The sequence below is a fragment of the Rutilus rutilus genome (genome assembly GCF_951802725.1).
Source record: "Rutilus rutilus genome assembly, chromosome: 14".
NCBI lineage: Eukaryota > Metazoa > Chordata > Actinopteri > Cypriniformes > Leuciscidae > Rutilus > Rutilus rutilus.
The window spans coordinates 9,327,430-9,347,546 of record NC_140219.1 but is presented as its reverse complement, the minus strand read 5'-3'; the positions used below and the strand labels follow the sequence as shown (position 1 = coordinate 9,347,546).

Sequence of the window (20,117 nt, the reverse complement as noted above, 5' to 3'; positions counted from 1 at the left end):
ACAAACTTTAATCCCTTTTTTGTATGAAGAGCCTATAAGAAAAACAGTTTTTTCAGTGTCTGGTTTTTGTTTGTTTTGTTTTGAGGGAAGTATCTTTTTTTTAAAGGTAGCTGTAGTGTTGTTTATCACTTGTTTATCACCATCAATTCTGTAGTACTCATTTGAGTTTATCCAGGTCAGTTGAATAGCGTTAGTTCACCTCTTTTTGATGGTGAAAGTAAGAAACAATGGCGACACCTTGTCTAACTAAGGTGCTGAGTTTTCTTTTTAACACTTTGCTGGCAGGTTAAATAAAGATTCACTGTCATATTAAAAAGGCAGTACACTTTAAGGACAGCCCATTACTTTTCAACAACCTGCATTATTAGCCAGTGTATATGAGCCAGAAATTATTTTTCTTTTACTGATACCTCTTAAAAGGAAAAGCAAAAGTCTTCTGGGAACTATTAAAGCGTGTATTTCAGTTGTCCCGTCTCAACCAGAATCAGAGTCCCCTTTAAGTATTTTTATTTTATTTTATTTTATTTTATAAAAGTCCAAAGTCTGTGACCAAGCAAGGTAATATCTCTTAAGTGCATGCATTTACATTGCTTTAAGGGGGTGAAGTGGGGGCTGAAGTTGATTGTAAGGTTACACTGTGCACTCTAGAGTTATATGAGTTTCCTAAGAAGAACACTCTTCTCAGAAGTTGCTAATTTTTAATGAAGTGATGGGTGAATGCAGAATCAGCTCTTGGACCAGCCTGATAAGGGACTTACACTATAAAAACAACAAATAAAAAATGCTGGTTTAGCACATCTCTTCACCGAAAATTGGTTGTGTAATTGACCGCATTGGCAAAACTGCATGTGATCTGCATGTGGCCTTCACAGGTGGAGGAAGAAAATATTTTAAGCAAGCAGGGAGGACTTTTGTTTGACATGTGCATCATGTATTCACATGCGTCTAGGTCAGGCAGGCAGGCTGCATTTCCTGTTCAACTTGGATGAATTCAGCAGCTGAGCATGCACAAGTGATGCTTTCAAAGGGCCAATTCGAGCTGTTTCAAACAGGAGTCGAGCCTCTAATTGGTATGCTTAGCAGGTTTCATTTTAGCAGGGGTCTGTTCTGATTCACCACCACCATCCTCTCTCTCTCTCTCTCTCTCTCTCTCTCTCTCTCTCTCTCTCTCTCTCTCTCTCTGCGCCCCCCTCTCTCTCTCTCTCTCTCTCTCTCTCTCTCTCTCTCTCTCTGCCTCGTTCTGCTGTTTGTCTGACTTCCTCTGCAGTAAGCTCTCTAGCTCCTGGGAAGAAAAGCAGCTCAGTGATTGATATAAATTTGGGGCTTTATTAATGACTGCTGGAATAATGGGTGGAATAGTAAAGCAGATAAGAGGCGGACACTCTGGCTTTCTGTGTTTGAACTCTGGCTTTCTGGCTCTTTATGATGAACTAGAGAGAGCGGGAGAAGTTCTGCCCAGACATGGCTAGACATCCTGACTTCCCGCTGGGGAGTGATGATGTGCCCAGCTGGATAATCTTTACTACAAATCCCAGAATGCTTTGAGCCAGCTGGAGTGGAAACTGCGAACGCCAAAGCAGTCAGAGATACACCGCTGAATATTCCAGCAGCGCTGCTGGGGCTCACAGCATAGCCAGACTTGTTGCTGGATCAACATGCCAGATGTAGGGGTGAGAAGCCCTTAAAGGCAAGAAAATGCTTGCTTTGTATTGCTGTGAATGTAATCCTGTCCTCCAACCCTAGGCACAAAATGCTTTTACAGTATCCTGCAGTCAGAGTCAGCAAATACTGTAGGTGAAGCAGACCCAGAACAGACTTTTTCCTCTGGCCAAGAAGCCCTTTTTATAGCATTTGTGTCTCTTAAAGGAATGGTGCACCTAATGAATGAATATTCCTGACGTTTTTTTTTTTTTTTTTTATGTAGTATATACATATAAATGTCTATCCTACAACTAAACCATTCATTTACTGGTAGGAGTGTTATGGAAACCAGTTTGCAAACAATTATTTTTGCATTCCATGTAGTGCTTCTAGTAGCACCTAAATCTCTCACTTTACCTTTAACGAGCAAAACTTTAGGGAAATACTGTGATCGGATTGCTGCTAATTGTAAGGCGTCTCATTGAAAGTTGAGCATCATGTTGCCCTCTTCATCACTCTAACTCTCTTCCTGTTTCTCTCCCCTGTTCCTCCTCGCATCCCACTCTTGTTTCGCCCACTTGTCTCCCATCTTCCTTTGTCTCCCTGTCGCTCTGTCTCGTCTCTAACAGTCTGTGCCTGTCTCTCTGCCCTTCTCTCTCAGTGGGGTGTATAGACAGACTGATGATTATGAAAGTATAGTGAAGATGGCCTGACTCCGACTCTGTATTTTGCTGAATCTCCAGTTAAATCTCCCACAGGCACATCTCTGCAAGTTTGGCTTTATATTTCACTTTTTTTTTTATCTTGAGTTACTGACCTCAAACATTAGAATAGATGGATGTTGAGAGCTCACTTGGCAAAATGCTCTTATCAAATGCTCTTTTTTAAATTATATTTGAATTTAATGTAAGAAGATGGTTGCCTGTTCATCCTTCAATTAATCAGTGTTGTTACTGTATAGTCTTTTTAATCATGAGTTTTTTTTTTTTTTTTATTCATGAGTTGTTAGGCATTGCAATCAGTTTTTGATTATGTAGCACACAAAGTATTACTTAAATCAATAATTACATTATTCATAAAAAAACCCCCAAAAAACTATTAAACCTTTAAAATATAACATTATACTATTTGGAATGCAGGGACGGTCACCACGAGAAAAAATAATGTGCTGTGTATTTTGAGCTATTTGAGTTGCCGTAGTTTGCTGTAGTTCTCAAGCAGGGATGGGTAATGTCGAGTGAGCACCAGCGGTAACTAAACCCATGCATGAACAAGCGTTACAGTAAACAACACGCATAACATTCCCGCCTGTGTCTCGTTTGTGACAAAGTGATAAAATAATGCACCCCAACTCAAGTCCAATCTGTGTAGACAGGATCCGAGTTGGACAGGGTCAAAAAATGCACATGAAAGTGTGCGTCCAGTCCATATGCAAGTTAACTTAAATTTGGATAATATTGCATGAAAAGGACATGGAAATGTGTACTACTTGAAAATGGATAGCCTCTTGACAACTGTGCAATACTGCAGCTTCCCTTTGGATTAACTGATTGTGTCATTTAATTTAAAAAGCAAAGATTATCACAAGGTAAGACTTGGCTATATTGTCACTGTTTGTTCATTTATATAACAGCACTTTTCCAGTGGGTGATGAATACACATGCCTTCAGATGCTTTATGTGCAATATAATAAAGCTGACTTTATTGACAATACTGCTGCACATATTGATAGGGAATGAATGAATAGTAAAATGTTTTCATGCTGTCATGTGGGCTAGTAAAGAGAGAACGTAATCGAAAATACCATACCAAAATGACTTTTTTATGAGTGTCTGTCTTCAAGTCCCAAGTCAGTTGTTCACAAGTCCAAGTCAAGTCGCAACTTCGCAAGGTTTTTTTTTTTTTTTTTTTTTTTTTTGTGTGTGTGTGTGGCTTGTACGACTCTAGTCCAAGTTGCAGACTCGAGTTTCCATCTTGGTTATGTAGACATGGAAGAATCATATTAAATGACCATCTAGATTTAATTCAAATTCATCATTTTGTCATGAGTACGTCATGTCTTTTGGATTTTCTTGCCCCATTTTTATACATTATAGCTAACTAAGCACTATTTTAACTTGGCTGAATAACTGAGGTCTTAAATTGCATTCAACAGAATTTTACATAATCATAATTGGTTCATTTTGCTTTGCAGAATTATGCACATGACATCTGTGAGTGTCTTTCCAGCCCTAAGCGACATAAGTATGCATCTACAGTCTAGCTGTTGTTTAAAATAATGGAAATTTGACATTTTCCCCAAATGCTTTACGCGGAGAGTTATTGAGATAAAGGCACTGTTGGGAAACTGGCTTTGTGTAATTATGTGCAGGCAGGCACCCTCAAGTCCTGCTCATTCAGAGCATTTCAATGCAGAGATGTGGGGCCAGACTCTTTGAACATTATCACCGTGAAGAAAGTATTTTTACCTTGGAGACCGGTGAAGCATGGTGAGGTATTGATATTGGATGACCAAACTATGGGCAAAAATCAAGTACTGTGCTTTTTACTGCACCAACGACTGGTTAATGGGGCTAGTGATGTATTCAGTTGGTTGGCAGCACTGTAGTGCATGCTTTTTATTTTAAATGTAGAAATGAGCAGGATCATTGTCTACAACAACTGATTTCTTAAACGTTTAAAGGGGCATTTCACCCATTTGAACATTGTTTTTTATTTAAAGTGGGTCATATATGTAGTCGAAATGTAAAAGAAATTTTGAATTTGGTGCCTTTGTGACCGAGAAAAGAATAAAACTCAAAAAAAAATAACTCCAGGACGCATTTGTATGAAAGACAACAACTCCCACAATGCACCACATTACACAGCTCTGCAAGCCACTCCCACTAATCCAGAAAGCACATATCTGCCTTTAAGAGAAATCACTCTTCCGTCTACAAGGCTAGCTACCACCAGAGCTTGAAATTCATTTCACATTCACACAAAATGTCTAGTTAGTTGGCGAACTCATTAGTGCATTACTCCTCGTTTGTATTTCTTTCGAAAAAGGTGAATTATTGCATGGTACCTGGATGTTCAGTCAGAACATATGCGGTGCGAAACTAGGAAACTAGTTCACAACACAAACGTCCGTGTCCTCGTCTGATTCAGAGATTTCGTCCAGGAGAAATTGTCATCGTTGAAAATCTTTGCCACAGACGGACTCTATCTCTGTGTTCGTAGCGGTTCGTAGTTGCATAGTGAGATCACCGGCGCCACCAGTCCGCCCTAACCCGAGCCAGTCCGGGCTCCTCGTCCGCGGCAGGCAGGTCTTCTGCCTCGGCGGCTCTTCGCTATAATGCGGCTTGTAAAGGTAGCCACAAACACCTGATTCAAGCATCAGACTTCTGAAATCCTCTTCCTCTAGTCTATATCATATTGAGCACTCTCCTCCGCTATTGTCATAACTTTACATCTGTCTCCACAGCGTCTGTTAGCTTAGCTTCAAACAAGATGGAGGATATTGCTTTCAGTTTCAGAGAGTAAAGTCCCACCCACTGATCTGTAATAGGTCTGTAGCATGAGCGGGTCCCGCCCCCTGGGAAAGATGAGGAACGAGTGCTTGTAGTCACAACAGAAATCCCCCCCTCTTACACTTCCTCCTACAATGACGCAAAATGACGATTTTTGCGTCATTGTAGGAGGAAGTGTAAGAGGTAAATAACGGATTTCTCCCGTCTCAGGGGAAAATGAGAGAGTGTTGCACAACCATTCAATAGTATGACTGGGTTTCTAACAATGCAAAGCTTAATGCAAATGGGTGGAGTGTCCCTTTAAACGGAAATTTTGCAACAGAGTAGTCTATTACCCTAAAACTTACTAAAATAAGGACAGCTTGGCTGTGAGCCCTTGGTGGGCCAGTTCGCCTGCCACAATGGGGAATTGAATAAATTTGACTAGCACATGCAGCTGGACAGGTGACTGTGGAGCGTTAGGGTATCCACAGGCAACAGTCAAAGATCATCAAAACAACCACTGCGTTGTGTGCGCTTTTCATTTTAGATATCAGTAGAACTCTTTCTGTATAGACGCTAGTCGGCGTTAGTTTCGCTGTGTTTTCTTGTCAAGTTTATTAAAATGGTGCATCCGTATCATTAGGCCCACACAAAGTCTGCTTTTCAAAGTGCCACAAATTTATTTATTTTTTATATATATATATTTGGCCAATTTTTGTTTTCAACTACAATAACTCTTAAAATTGCACCCACTGCTTCGTTTCGAACATTATAACATGTTGAAATATTTATATGCTTGACCGTAAGCAACTGCTTTTTCTCTCTTTTCCTGTAGTGTCCAGATTCAGCATGCAAGCAGGATCTGTTGGCCTATCTGCAGCGTATCGCCCTTTACTGTCACCAGCTCAATATCTGCAGTAAAGTCAAAGCAGAGGTGCAGAATCTGGGCGGAGAGCTTGTGGTGTCTGGGGTAAGTCATTATCAGGGAATTTTAAAATGGAAAGTAAAGAGAATTCTATAGTGAAGCTAAATTATAAATATATTTCCAATAGATATTGTGCTTTTATAAGTGTTTGTGTAGAGTAAAAGTTGCCCGCAAGCTAGATAGTTTGACATTTTTTACATTAAGTATAATCATTTCAATCCTTTTATTTGAAAAATTAGTGCCTGACATGCAAGCTGAAATCTCTATCAAATTCTATAAAAGTGAAATATCCATAAACAATCAAATGGCTGAAAGTGTCATGGGAATGGGAATTCATTGGTCTTTTCTATTTCCTTCCTATTTGCAGGTGGACAGTGCTATGTCTCTGATTCAGGCAGCCAAGAATCTGATGAATTCTGTGGTGTCCACTGTGAAGGCCTCCTACGTGGCCTCCACCAAGTACCAGAAGTCTCAAGGAATGCAAAACCTCAACATGCCCGCCATCTCCTGGAGGATGAAAGCTCCCGAAAAGAAGCCGCTGGTCAAGCGCGAGAAGCAAGACGATGGTCAGACCAACAAAGTGAAGCGGTCCTCTCAAAAGAAGCACGTCAACCCTGTGCAGGCCCTGAGCGAGTTCAAAGCAATGGATAGTATTTAAGCAGCCCTTAAGGCATTTCAGTAGATTATGTTTCAGATGTAGATTGAGCCTTAAAATCAGTCAGATTTAGCAAATACACATTTAAACGCATTCCTGTACCTTAGTCACCAATCTGCCTTTTTTCCATAAGCAGTGGCTATGCTGAGTGCGCTGAGTGCACGAAGGTCTATATAGCAAATGTTATATTTTTACACACGAATGCATTAATCTGCTCAATCTTTACACAAGATTTCTTCCCGAGGACAGGTAGGGGCATACATTAAATTCCGGGCATTCCCTCACAGTTTGTGTACGTTTCCCCTTTTTCTAGATGACTATTGTGTATTTTTTAAAACATTTAAGTGTATTTTACAAGAAGACTTTTATATATTTCACACTAAGGGCTTTGATATTGCCCATTACTGTCTGATTTTTGTTTTTCTTTTCCATTCTTCATGCCTATGCAAACTCTCACTGTAACACTTGCAATACTTGTGTTTTGGTATGAAACTATAAAAGAAAAATAGGCTTTGATTTAGTGTAAGTCTCAAGACCAAAGTCATTGTATTTTGCTGTGCCTAATAAACTTTTTGATAACTTTTTGTTTTGCTTTGATTAACTGTAAAATAGACTAATTTTGGTGAATATTAATGCTTTCTATCTCTAAAAAGGTCCTGTGTGAAAAAAGTGATGATGTGAAACTCGAAATGCAAAAAATTCAAACTAGTTGCTTTTCTCAGTGACTAGAGTTGCCTAAAAAAAAAAGAGAGAACAATCTCAATGCCCTCAGTAATCTCAAGGAGCAGCAGGGCAAAGCTAAATGTGAACGAGAGGCTGAGAGTGAGCGAGTTCAATCTTCAGCCCTGTATTTAAATTCAGAAGACTGGCCTTAGGCCTCTCTTCTCCTCCTCCTTCCCATCCTCATACCCCTCCATGACTCAGACACTGATTAAATGAATCAACACGCCTCTTATTCGGAGGAGCGCTCGCTAAGAGATGGAGAACTCTTGGGCTAAATGGGTGTGGATGGACTGGGCCAGAAATCTATGAGCCGCTGAGCACCTCCAACGATAAATGGGATCAAGCACCCTGAAGGAGCTTCAAAATCACAGTGATCGATATTTCTCATAAGGCCACGCTAGCTAATGAGTTCATCATTATCAGCTCATCTGTTGAATATATCTGTGGGTAGAAAAACATCTCAGCACTGCTGCGTTCATTTTAACTACATTTCTCTTGCGATGAATAAAATCTTGATTGTGAAAGTGCAGGATGATGCTTGATTGGTTGCGAGATGCGTATGACCTCAAATGCAGTTGCTCGGTGATTTGACTGGTCAACAGAGAAAAAGCTTTTCACGTTAGTCATCGCAGTGGGTGGTAAAGTGTTGCTTTTTGAGCTGCGTTCTAGCCATGCATACACATTTCTATCAAGCATGGATGAGTGACGACTTTTTTTTTTAATGTAACCGACGTCACTTCCAAGCTGATCCCAGCGGTAGCGCATTTTCTTGTTTCTGCATTTATAAACAACGGTGTGTTGTGTCACCGGAGGTCACATGACGGATGTTTATGATTCAGTTTGTATGTTCATTGCAACTTAATTGCATGTCAGAAGTTCTTGCGGATTTAGTACTGGTTTGGGGTTTAAAATGTTTTTTTGTTTTTTTTTCTGTCTTTAATTTCTGAAAATTACTGTAGTGATCAGTAGTTTATGTATGTTATGTAATGCTTTGGGAGTTATCTGCTGATTGCTGTTTTACACTTTGGCATTCTTGGTTCAAATGAAAAATAAAAAAACAAATGAAAACACATACATTGTCATTTGTAATCAACTAGGAATTTGTTTTGAAGGTGTGAGGAAAAAGCGAGATCTGTTGAAATCATACAACAAATGTGATTTCCAAAAGAACCCTCTTCTCTGAAATTTGCCTGTCAATTGTAAAAATCTGAATTTTTCGGTCACGTGCAATTCAGCGTCGCTTTCATAAAAAAATCTTGTTTTATTCTACGTCATTGTTGCAACACACCACTTTAAGAGCTTTTAGATATTTACCCTGTAAAGCTTGACATGAAATGATTGAATCTTTAGACAAAATCCCCCCCCAAAAAAGTCTAGTTGAGTATCATATTTGATAGGCTACATCAGGCTTTTATGGTGTATAGCCTATAGTATGATATAGGAGAATATGGAGCTCATTCTAGATAAGGAAAAAAACTTTTATTTAGAGGCCCAAATTAAGCAAAAAGATGCAATTTGGTGCTGTTGCTGATATTTAAATGGTCAAAAAGATAACGTTCCTTCAGCTTGTAATGTAAAGCAATGTGATCTTTATAACCGGATTACTAACAAAAACTGCATACAATTATCAATTCCCCAGGTTTCACAGACAAGGCTTAATGCCTAGTACACATTGTACGATTTTGGCCTGTCCCAGATGAAAGATGACCAATCTCCTACTTCGTACTCTGAGAGCGGTTCAACGACGACCTTGAGCCTGCGATAAGTTTCTGACCGTGTCAGAAATTTACCCTGATCATCTCACAGTGTGTTCGATGTTACGACCAACGTCTAATGACTAGCCAAAAAAATGAAACATGAAATGGCTTATTGATCAACGCGACATGACGCTAAAAACTATTTACCTCAAGCTCCACTTACAAAATTGCCATGCCAAATTGGCCTCTTTTCCTTAGCCATGACCACGTCCATATTCTTCTCTTTCGCTTCCTTCTCCGAACATAAATTAGTAATGGTCTTATATGATTGCCGAAATCGCAGTCCGTAGCAAGCATAAGCCTAGTCCCAAACTAAAATGCATGTTTGATCTGTTTTAACTGAAAGCAATTTGCACTGACATATCTTAAAAAATGTCCGTTCCATTGTTTTGTCTCAAGATGCACACCACCAGTAATGTTTTTTTTTCTTCTTAGAAACGCTTATAAAAGCTACTTAAATGTCCTAATTGAACTAAGTCTAATCTAAGCCCTGTCTGTGAAACCATGTCCCAATAATATGTCTTTGAAAGATTACATTTAAATTTAAACCTTAAACATTACTGAAACATTTTCTAGGAAGTGATTTGCAAGTCGAATGCATGGTCTCTAAATCTAAATCTAAACTATCTTCAGCCAAACTGATTTCCTGCTGCAGTGTGTCCAAATTAGCCAGCTGCTAGAATGTGGTGAAACTGCTTCATATTTCTAGCATAACTCGAGCCTACGTTCCTACAGTATGTTGAATCTTTGATTAATGATATCTGTTATCACACCTGAAGGTGGTCTATATCAAAAGCCTCTATGGCTTTTTTTAAAGTGCCCATTTGCATTCTCTTGTCATTGTTTAAAATATGCTGTCAGACGTCCAGCTAGTAGCCGGTTATCAAACGCTTCCCAAATTAACGTCTGAAGAATATTTCATTGTAATTGACATGACTCTGAGACATTTTCTCTAAGCGATTATTCAAAATCAAACCGCTCTCTGTTAAAGGCCATCAGGCGTCGCCGTGTGCCGTATTTTACATGGCATGTCTTCTGTCTTGCCACATACATGTTGAAAACTGTCTTGTTTTGTTTAGGCAACACATCCGCTGTACACTCATCTAAAATGACACGTTTCTGATATTTTCTCTGGTGAGGAAAAGTATCGAGTGTCAAAGCTCCTCTCAGCCACCTTTCCCTCAACAGAGATTTTCAGATACGGAGTGATGTCCCCTCGCCCCCCGTTTCTCTCTCACATTACTCATACTGTCTGTGTTTGACCTTTCCCTCCAGACATTATGGTTCTCCAAATAGGAAATGTACTACGGTGCGGGAGGCGCGAGTGGACAAGCTTGATACAAGTTCACTGCTGAGACGAAGTGCATTTACACAGGGTCTCACTGCTAAAGCGGAGCATGAAACCTCGAGTCGACATGCTTGTCGGGGGAAGCTCAACTGCCTGTATTAATCGTGAGCAGGATTGTATAGTTTGTTATTTGTTGAAAGATGTAGCTGCTAATTGCTTGAGAAGAACAAAATAAACTTAAGGATGTTCATTTCCGATGTTCTATTGTTTGGTTTTCTCACAGGATCTTAACACATTCTTCTTCTCTCCACATTTTAGCAGCCCATGCGCTCACATTCTGTCAGGCTTCAGCTGTCGACTTTTATTTGGAGAACATTTTTGATTTGAGCTTCATTATAATTGCTGCATCTGTCAAGGCAGTGTGTTTGACCTGACCTCCTGATTTCCCTCCAGTCCTTCAAACAATGAGCACCCTCAAATATATCCTTCCTGTGTTGGAAGGTCATCTGGGTGTTTCATGCATGCTGTTTGATGCCGAAAAACTTCTCCAGTTTTAACAGGAGTGTATCTTTTGGAAGTCTAAGGTCAACTTTACCTGCTGCTGGGCTGTAGAGGATTTATTTGACAGGTGAGGTTTTTTTTTTTAACTCTCTTTGGCCCTCCTTTCTCACCAGACAACTGACAACAATAGCGAACAGTCTTGATTGCTTCGAATTTGTTTATTTTTGGGCAAATTTTATAAAAAAAAAAAAAAACTATCACCTTGCCTCGAATTCTAGTATTTTCTCTCCTAGGATCCGTCAGCCAACCCGATCGCATCTAAAATTGGCATGACATGATTGGTTGAAATGTGATCAATCAAACAACGTGTTTTTTGACAGTTCAATCAATTGTGAGAGTATTCTCCCGGCTTCCTGTTATGCTACAACAAATGATTCCAAGGCTTGATGCGTATGAAAAGAAATGTCTTATGAGGTATTACCCTTCAGCTAGCCATGAGAAGACAGGCAGCAAATTTAAATCCAGTCTCTCACACCTAAATCTCAGAGCATTAAATTGACTTAAAGGGATTGCTAAGAGGTTTTGTTAGATAGCTGTGTATGGTAACATCTATCTTTTAAACAACAATGCTATCTTTCACAGCAATTCCACTACATGAAAAGACTCCACTCTAGAACATTGGACGTTGCTAAGAGGGCAAGGTGACAGAAGGTAAGCGGTGACTTTAATTAGTTTACCCAAAAATGACTCCTTTGGTGCAACACAAGGACATTTTTAATGCAATTACAAATTCGCTTTCAAGCCTCAAATAGCACCATACCAGTGGTCAATATGACTTTCCCGGCTAACAAAAATAGGTTCCAATATGTTCTTTTGCTAACGTTCCCATTAAGTTATGAAAACGTTCATTTTGAACGCACTCTGAACATTCAAAATGTCCAGTCAATTGTCCCCTCAATGTGAATGAAACATTCTATTTTATCATTCTTCAAACGTGTTACTCTTGAATGTTCTCTAAACATCCTGAAACAAATATTAACATTTAAAAAATGTTAGACAAACATCCAAACGTTTCAGACAAAAAAAGTTCCTTGAACAATGTTTTTATGCTAATGTTTTGAGAACAATCCAGATTTGAATGAACGTTTCTTCATAACCTTGCCAGAAGGTTAGCCAAAGCTCTGAGAATGTTCCCTGTAAACTGGGTCTCAGCAGTTTTGTGAATCAACTGATTCATTGAAAAGATCATACTCAAATTGGATGTTGCTGCTTCTGCTAAAATTTAGTTTTTTGATGAATAATCATTTAAATGATGGTCTGTTTTTACAAAAAGCTAAAGTATGAATTGAAATGTAGAAAACAAACTATCTGTACTATTTTTATAATTTTGTGTAATTTTGGAATGTTTACACAAAGGAAATAATTTAATGAATTGAATATGGGTCACTCTTTTTAATGCAAGTACAATAAACTTCCAAGCTTCAAAAAACTAAATACAGGTGAACCATAATATGACTTGCTTGTCTGAAGTCTTAACTTTTTGTAAAGACTTGTGAGACTTGGGGGCTGTTTCCATGACACCGTTTTCAACTAAAAACGGAAATGCGTTTTGGCCATTCATTTACCACGACAACAGGTTTTTTTGTGAATTGAATCAACTTATCCATTGGATTGCGCTGTTGAGATGTTCAGTGAATAATTGTTTAAATTATGGTCCATTCCTTACACAAGGCTTTAGTATGCATTGCAATTAGGTTTGGGTATCGATAACTGGTTCCATTTTTAGAACCGGTTCCAAAATTCCACAGGGATTCGATAAGACGCGCACATTTCGATTCCTCTTATCAATTGACCACTTGAACGGACAAATACACACAAAAATATGTCAAAATATCCTTGTAAACAGTCATTTATGTCTTAAGTGAACGTAAACAGCTGACAACGAAAACGCATGTGTAACAGTATATTGGATCTGTGCAGCTCTTAAAGTGACAGCAGCCTAATATTCCTGCTGACGTCTCTATAATAACAGTAATCAAACAACAAAAGAAAAAGAAAATTCACTAACTGTTCTTGACTGAATAACTTTTGTTACTATATTTGTAATGTATATTTTATTTTAAAGTGCAGTGTTATTTTACATCTGAATACAGTTTCTGTACCTGAATACCAGAAAATCTAATAACAATGTTTATTTCAATCGTTTCTTTGTTCAGCTGTATTTATTTGTGCAATTGCTAATTTGTAATTACAGAGTTTTTACTTGTCTTTAATAATGCTTGAAAGTTAGTTAGTTGTTTTTGCAATGGTATTTTTAAACCATAGACACAAGGTCCTTTTGTAAGTATTCTTTAGCCTGTTGACTTTGCTATTCAGCTACAATGAAATGTTTTACAATAAGACTTCGAATACGTTTTTTTTATTTTTTATTTTTTTACCTTTTTGGAATCTAATTTAGGAATCGATAATAATCGGAATCAATAACCAGAATTAAAATCGGAATTGTTAAGATTCAAACGATGCCCAACCCTAATTGTAATCTTAGAACACTAATCATTTGGACTATTTATATCATACTTTTTTTGTTGACTGGAGTTCAACCAGTCCTCATTCATTTTCATTACACTAAAAGTAGTGACCAACATATGCTTTAAAAATTCTCCTTTTTGTTTAACAAAGTCATACAGGTTTGGAATGACATGAGGGTGTGCCTTTTAACTTCTAAATCAAATGACTTGATGGAAAATTCTCGTCGTCTGCCATCCCGTTTCCGAAACCAAAGGTTTAACTGCGGTTCTGCCAATGGTTGCGCTGAGTCAAACCCATTTACTTACACATCAACACAATTTTTTTGTGAAGAGCTTCTCTTCCTGTTCGCACTCATATTCCTGTAATACGAACGCTGGGAGCAGTGTGGCATTAAATTAAGGGAGTCAGCATCCATAGCATTAGCAATCAAAATGTTCTTACTGATATACTTCAGGGAAAAACAAATATTTTGTCGTGTCTAAGCAAGCTGAGCTTTGTTTGTGTTGGTTTTTATATCCAATCCCTTTCCCTAATATTGATTTGGCTGAAAAACACTGTGAAATCTATACTATATCAGATGTAGCCTACCTTAAACTAAGAGCCTATAGTTCTTTGCTGCTGGAGCAACCAGTCAAAAACAGGTTCTCAGTGGTTTGGATGCTGCCCTGTGGATTAGGATTTTATTTTTAGTGGTGCTTGTTTAAGTTTTAAATGGTAGTTTTTCATTTGTGTTGAGGAGAGGTGTGCTTTTAAAATAAGTCACGAAAAAAAATCTTTTAAACATACTAGTCTAGGGTGACCCCGAATAGTCGAAGATTCGATGCTTCGATTGGAGGAGCCTGATTCGACTACCGATCTCACGGTCGAATCTTCGCAGAGGTGTTATGAAACGAGGATCATGCCACTTTGGCTGAGGGCGCTCAATGTCTGATTTCACATAGAACTACCGGTTTTCTGTCAATACGTTAATATTCAGCCTATTATCATAATGCTGTATATAAAAATGTGCAAAGAAACTTATTTTTTAACGTGCGTGAATAAATCCAAACACCCCGCAACAGATTTAAGTTTCACTTTCAATCCGTGACCGACAGAGGAGCGTCTTGGCGGCAAGGATTTAAATCTTTAACAATGTCTGGGATAAGAAAATCTAAAGTGTGGATGTACACCATCAGAAAGGATATTCTCCAAAGCTGGATTTAGCATCAGGAAAACCATGATCGCACTTCTGCCGGCCAACGTTAACAAGTTGGTTTTCCACGGGACGTCCTAAAATGCTTAACTAAAAATAGTGGCTTAATGTATGTACACAGTACACACTTTATTAAGAAATCATACTATGTGAAGATAAGCAGATGAACCTACAATATGAATGCAATGCGTTCCTCTTATAGTAAAGCGTTTTCTTTACATAAACGCTTTTCACGTTTTAGAATGTATTTTATCCGCGCGCACAATTTGAAAAGACTCCAACGGACACAGACAGAGTGAAAGACTGGATTTGTTCTCTCGATCAGGTAGGGTACAAGTGATTTCAAAACTTTTCAGCCGGTTCTAATTTGATTTTTGGATGCTGTGAACATTTTTAGCTAAAAAGACTGCCACTCCAGTTTATCATTTATTGAGTTTAGCATTTATAAAGTTGAAAATTCTGGCTACTGTCGTTATTTTAATAATTTCTTTATTATTATTTTATTTATTGATCTGTCAGGGTTATCTAATCTAACTATTTGTGGCTTGTGTTTTGAATATATGTTCCCCTGCACTTTAGGCATTTTGCACACATTTGCTCCTCATCTTGTGACTTGATTCTGATTTATTTCGTTTTGCATTTTTATTTATTAGAAAGGTAGCCTATATTCTGTTCTAATTTAATTTTGTAAATTAAAGGTGCTCTAAGTGATGTCACGCGTTTTTTAGGCCCAAACATTTTTTGTCACATACAGCAAACATCTCCTCACTATCCGCTAGCTGCCTGTCCCCCTGAACACACTGTAAAAAACGCGGTCTCTGTAGACACCACAGGCTCCACAAACGGCAACAAAAACAAACTGGGCTCACCTGCACCACGAAACACAACAAACAGTGTTCCAGCCAATAACTGGCAAGATGTATTTGAGGGTGGGGTTTGGGGGGGTTAGTGCGCGTACACATGAAGGGGGTGTGGAGGAGAGGGAAGTTTGAATTATGGCCGACACACGACCAAAGAGACGACGTTCCGATGAACAAATTGCAAAGAATAGGGACAACAAAACAATTGACAACAAAACAATTGGTTCCAACCAATCACCGACAGGGGGAGGGTGTTGTGAGGTTTTGAGCCAGCTTCTTCTTCAGCTCCGACTTCGCGTGCAGTACATGAGCACAAAACCTCACAACACCCTCCCCCTGTCGGTGATTGGTTGGAACACTATTTGTTTTGGTTTTGAGTGGTTGGTGAAACCAATTGTTTTTGTGTGCAGATCTCAGAGCCTAGGCTGCCTACAGAAACGCGTTTTTTTGACGGCTTGCTTATGGGGCGAGCAGCTAGCAGAACGTTAGGAAAAATTAGATGAATGTGATCTTTTTTTTTTGGGCCTGAAATCACTGATTCAACCTTTAATTGTTTATTTTTTTCGGTGCATCAATGTTGTGCTGTACTTAGAGCCTGCTCGCACAGGTTATTTAGCCGATTTAATTTGATTTGCATGTGAAATGCAAATCCTGTCTGCAGTGTGGCCTTTCTGGAGTTATTTATGTTATTTCTTAGTTTTTTTTGATCCAAAATGTTTTTATACATTTTCTTCTATATCTTTGTATGATTTTCTGTACATCGCCACTTTGAAATGTTAAAGCCCCGCCCCCAGCCCCACCCCCATACACATGATTCGACTATTAGTCGACTATAGGCAAGACTTCAGATTCTGATTCGACTATGAAAATCCATAGTCGGGGACACCCCTAAAACATACATTGAATGAGCCGTATCCAGAGACCACTATATTAGAGATATGGGGAGAGGTCTTTTGACTTGGACCAGTTGGCAACACCTTAGCAACCACATAACAATACCATGGCAAACCCCCAGAACACCTTAGCATGGTCGCAGTAAGTTTTGCACAGGCGAGCTCCAGACACATTTTCGTCTGAGAAACTGAGTGCTGCAATCTAATGTCTCAACCTTTCAGCCGCACAGACCAAAAAATATTCCACGCAGAAGTCACACTCAAAAAATGTGAGAGAGTTTTTTTTTTTTTTTTTCAGTGCTACAGGAATGGGCAGCGTTTCAACTGGAGTCCATCTGCATGTCCATTGATTTTTAGTACAAACGGAAGCTGTGAGCAATCTTGTGCGGAAACACACAGTGCAGATTAATTCACAAGGCATAAGACAACATATTAGAACAGAAGTTTATAGAGGTACCAAACAGACACTGAAATAAAAATATCCAAACATATAGAAGCCAATAGACCGCATATGTTATTACTTTTCTGTTACTACTTTTTTCAATGTATATGACCATGCAGAGGTGTTCTGGGTGGTTGCCATGGTATCGCAACTTGGTTTTCGGAGTAATTGTCCAAGAATGTGTGCGCGCGCGTGTGAACGTGTGTGTGTGTGTGTGTGTGTTTGTGTATACCAACCGTATATACAATATATATGTGTGTGTCATGTACTGTATGTAATGGCCAAAAAGTGATGTCTGGAGGGGATATTTGGTTTGAATGACCCTAACCCCCAGATTCACAGACAAGGCTTATATCTAGTCCCAGACTAAAATCCATGTTTGAACGGTTTTAACGGAAAGCTACTTGTACTGACATATCTTAAAATATGTGAGTGCCATTGTTTTGTCTCAAGATGCACACCAGTAATGTTTTTTTTCCCTCTAAGGCACGTTTATAAAAGCTACTTGAACTAAGGCCTAATTCTGGCCTAATCTAAGCCCTGTCTGTGAAACCTGGTCTAAATGTTCTATTAAAACATCAAAATATGAGGGTCTGACTGCTCACTGGTGTTAATTGCAGGTGGGAAGGGAGACCTGATCTTTGGAAGTTCGTGTTCATTTATGTGAAGCCCTTCAAGAAAAGAAATGTCGTCATTTACTTGTGTACTTATTGTGCTTCCCACACCAGGTTTATAATGGTGTAGCAATCAACATAATTTTAATCGATGTTACATTTTTATCATGTATTTTACATGTGTCTGTCATTTAGAAATGAGGGAGGTTTTGAAATCAATTGTCTGAACATGACACTTTTGGGAACAGATTTCATATGTATATACATAACAGATTTGCATTTCCTAAATAGTGCAAAGCTGCAAAATATTGTTAATGCTTTAGACTTACTAAAATATAGAGAAAGAGAGAGATTGATTGTGATTTGCAATATAGATGGATGAATAAAAAAAAGATAATACTATAATATAAAATTCTGTCTCATTTGTTAGCTTTAGTTAAATAACGGGTAACGGGTAGCAGCCATTTTGATGAAAATCATGCGGTCTATAGCCTATTTTGAAATGAAGGTTGCTTTAAAAAAAAAAAATAACTTTTTAAGCTGCTGACAAAATGTATACAATGTAAATTTATAAACATAATTTGTACCCTAAACTATCATATATAAAAAGGTAGGCCTATATTATGAATTTCCTATTCCTGCAGAGATATAGATTCTGTGGATTATTTTATGAAAACATAAATAGAAATATTTGCTAAGTCTCTTTTTTTGGGGGATATTCGAGGACATTTTGGAAGCAGCTCACGTCTGACACACGCATGCTATCTTTATGGACGGGGAAGCAGTTCTAACACACCAGCGAGCAATATTATTTCATGCTTGTTTTGTAAACCCGTCTATCTAACACGCACAAATATCCTGACTGATGTTCTTTTTAAAACCCTTTTTAATATATATATATATATATATATATATATATATATACACACACACACAATAACACACACACAATAATATATAAATATTTTTTGTTTGTTTGTAAAAAATAATCTCATTTGAAGGTCATGCTAAAATCATTTCTAAGTGGAATTGGTGGTGAATTGTTTGCTAAAGGCTAAAAGGATGCATTTGTATTTTTAAGCTCTTATGGGGAGAAAAACCTATAAAAGCCTAAATCGTAATGGAATCAGAAGAGAGGCTCAGACATTTATTATTATTATTTTCCAGAAACTTGATTGCTCTAGCTGTCACTGTAAAGCTGCTGCCAGTGTAAAACACATGCATTTGTTTTTGCATGTGGTCCTGTATGTGCTCTCTTGTCCGAGTTGATTTGTGTGATGTAATTACAGCTAAAATGCTTTTGAGCTGACTTTTTCATTGCTTTCCTGGAGTGATTGGTGGTGATCGAGTACATGCTGGTGTCTTGGTTCAAGGCTTTGTGTTTCTTTGTGGCAGTGCTGGGGATCAGAGCATGCATTAGTTCCACACATCACATCTACACATATCTTAACACTCTTTTAGCTGTTCCAGTGAAACGACTGAAAATAAGCATGTGCGTCTGCTCCATACATTGTTGTGATATGTCATGCTGCCTGTCACATGACCTCACACTGTAGGTTTACTTGCTCTCTTTCAAATGCCTGTCATAGCTAGATGGCTTTCAAGTGATTTATATATATATATATATATAAAAAAAAGGTGTTAGTCACCATCATATTTACAGATCTGGATCACCCACAGGGTTCTTTTAATCGCTTTCAATTAAATAAAGTTCTGAAAGCGATTAATGCTGTCAAACTAAAAACGTACTGCTCTTTTATGGCTATTAGGATTGTCACAATGCCTTTTCATTGATCACATGTTGTATTGTGTCACTCTACTTTGCTTTAGATAAGTAGTCAAGTAATTTTTTATTATGACTTGTATAGGCTAATATATATTGTTTGTAAAATACTAATATTAAATTGATCGAAGGTGTGAGTAATGACATTTATGTTACAAAAGATTTATATTTAGAATTAATGCTGTCCTTTTGAACATTATATTCAAAGAATCCTGCAGTTTCCACAAAAATAAGCTGCAATTATTTTTCAATATTGATGATTAAAAAAAAACATGGGTAATAAACATCAATAATAATTGATAATAATTGAGCACCAAATCAGCATATTAGAATGTTTTCTGAAGGTTCATGTGACACTGAAGACATTCTGAAAATTCAGCTTGGCATTACAGAAATTATTATTTTTTTTATATTAAAATAGAAAACAGTTATTAAAAAAAGTTATTTTAAATTTAAGTTTTTACTGTATTTTTATGATCAATTGCAACCTTGGTGAGCAGAAGAGACTTATTTAAAACCACATTAAAACACTCTCAAATTATTCCAAACTTTTGACCGGCAGTGTAATATAATTGTGAATGCACACACACACACACACATACACATATATACACACACACACACACACACACAATTATTGTATTCTATGTGTTATAAATCATTATACATTAATATAATTAATTCCAATGAATTTATTAACTCAAAAATATTTTTTTTGTCTTGCTCCAGTTCTCTAAGGTTTATCTTGTCTCATTAGCATTAGTTTTGTATGGTAATTGTATCAATGATAACTACTGTACTACAATTGGCAGTAATCTGA

The 20,117-nt window shown here is 37.9% G+C and overlaps 1 protein-coding gene across 1 annotated transcript in view; it reads left to right on the top strand.

Annotated features, from left to right (window-relative positions):
- Positions 1 to 7,298, top strand: part of ctnna1 (catenin (cadherin-associated protein), alpha 1) — a 124,210-nt gene extending 116,912 nt beyond the window's left edge. Inside the window, exons 17-18 of the mRNA XM_084430288.1 lie at positions 5,971 to 6,105; positions 6,428 to 7,298. Coding sequence (XP_084286414.1) covers positions 5,971 to 6,105; positions 6,428 to 6,718 — 426 coding nt within the window. The 3' untranslated portion in view covers positions 6,719 to 7,298. The remainder of the gene's footprint in view (positions 1 to 5,970; positions 6,106 to 6,427) is intronic.
- Positions 7,299 to 20,117: the final 12,819 nt, after the last annotated feature.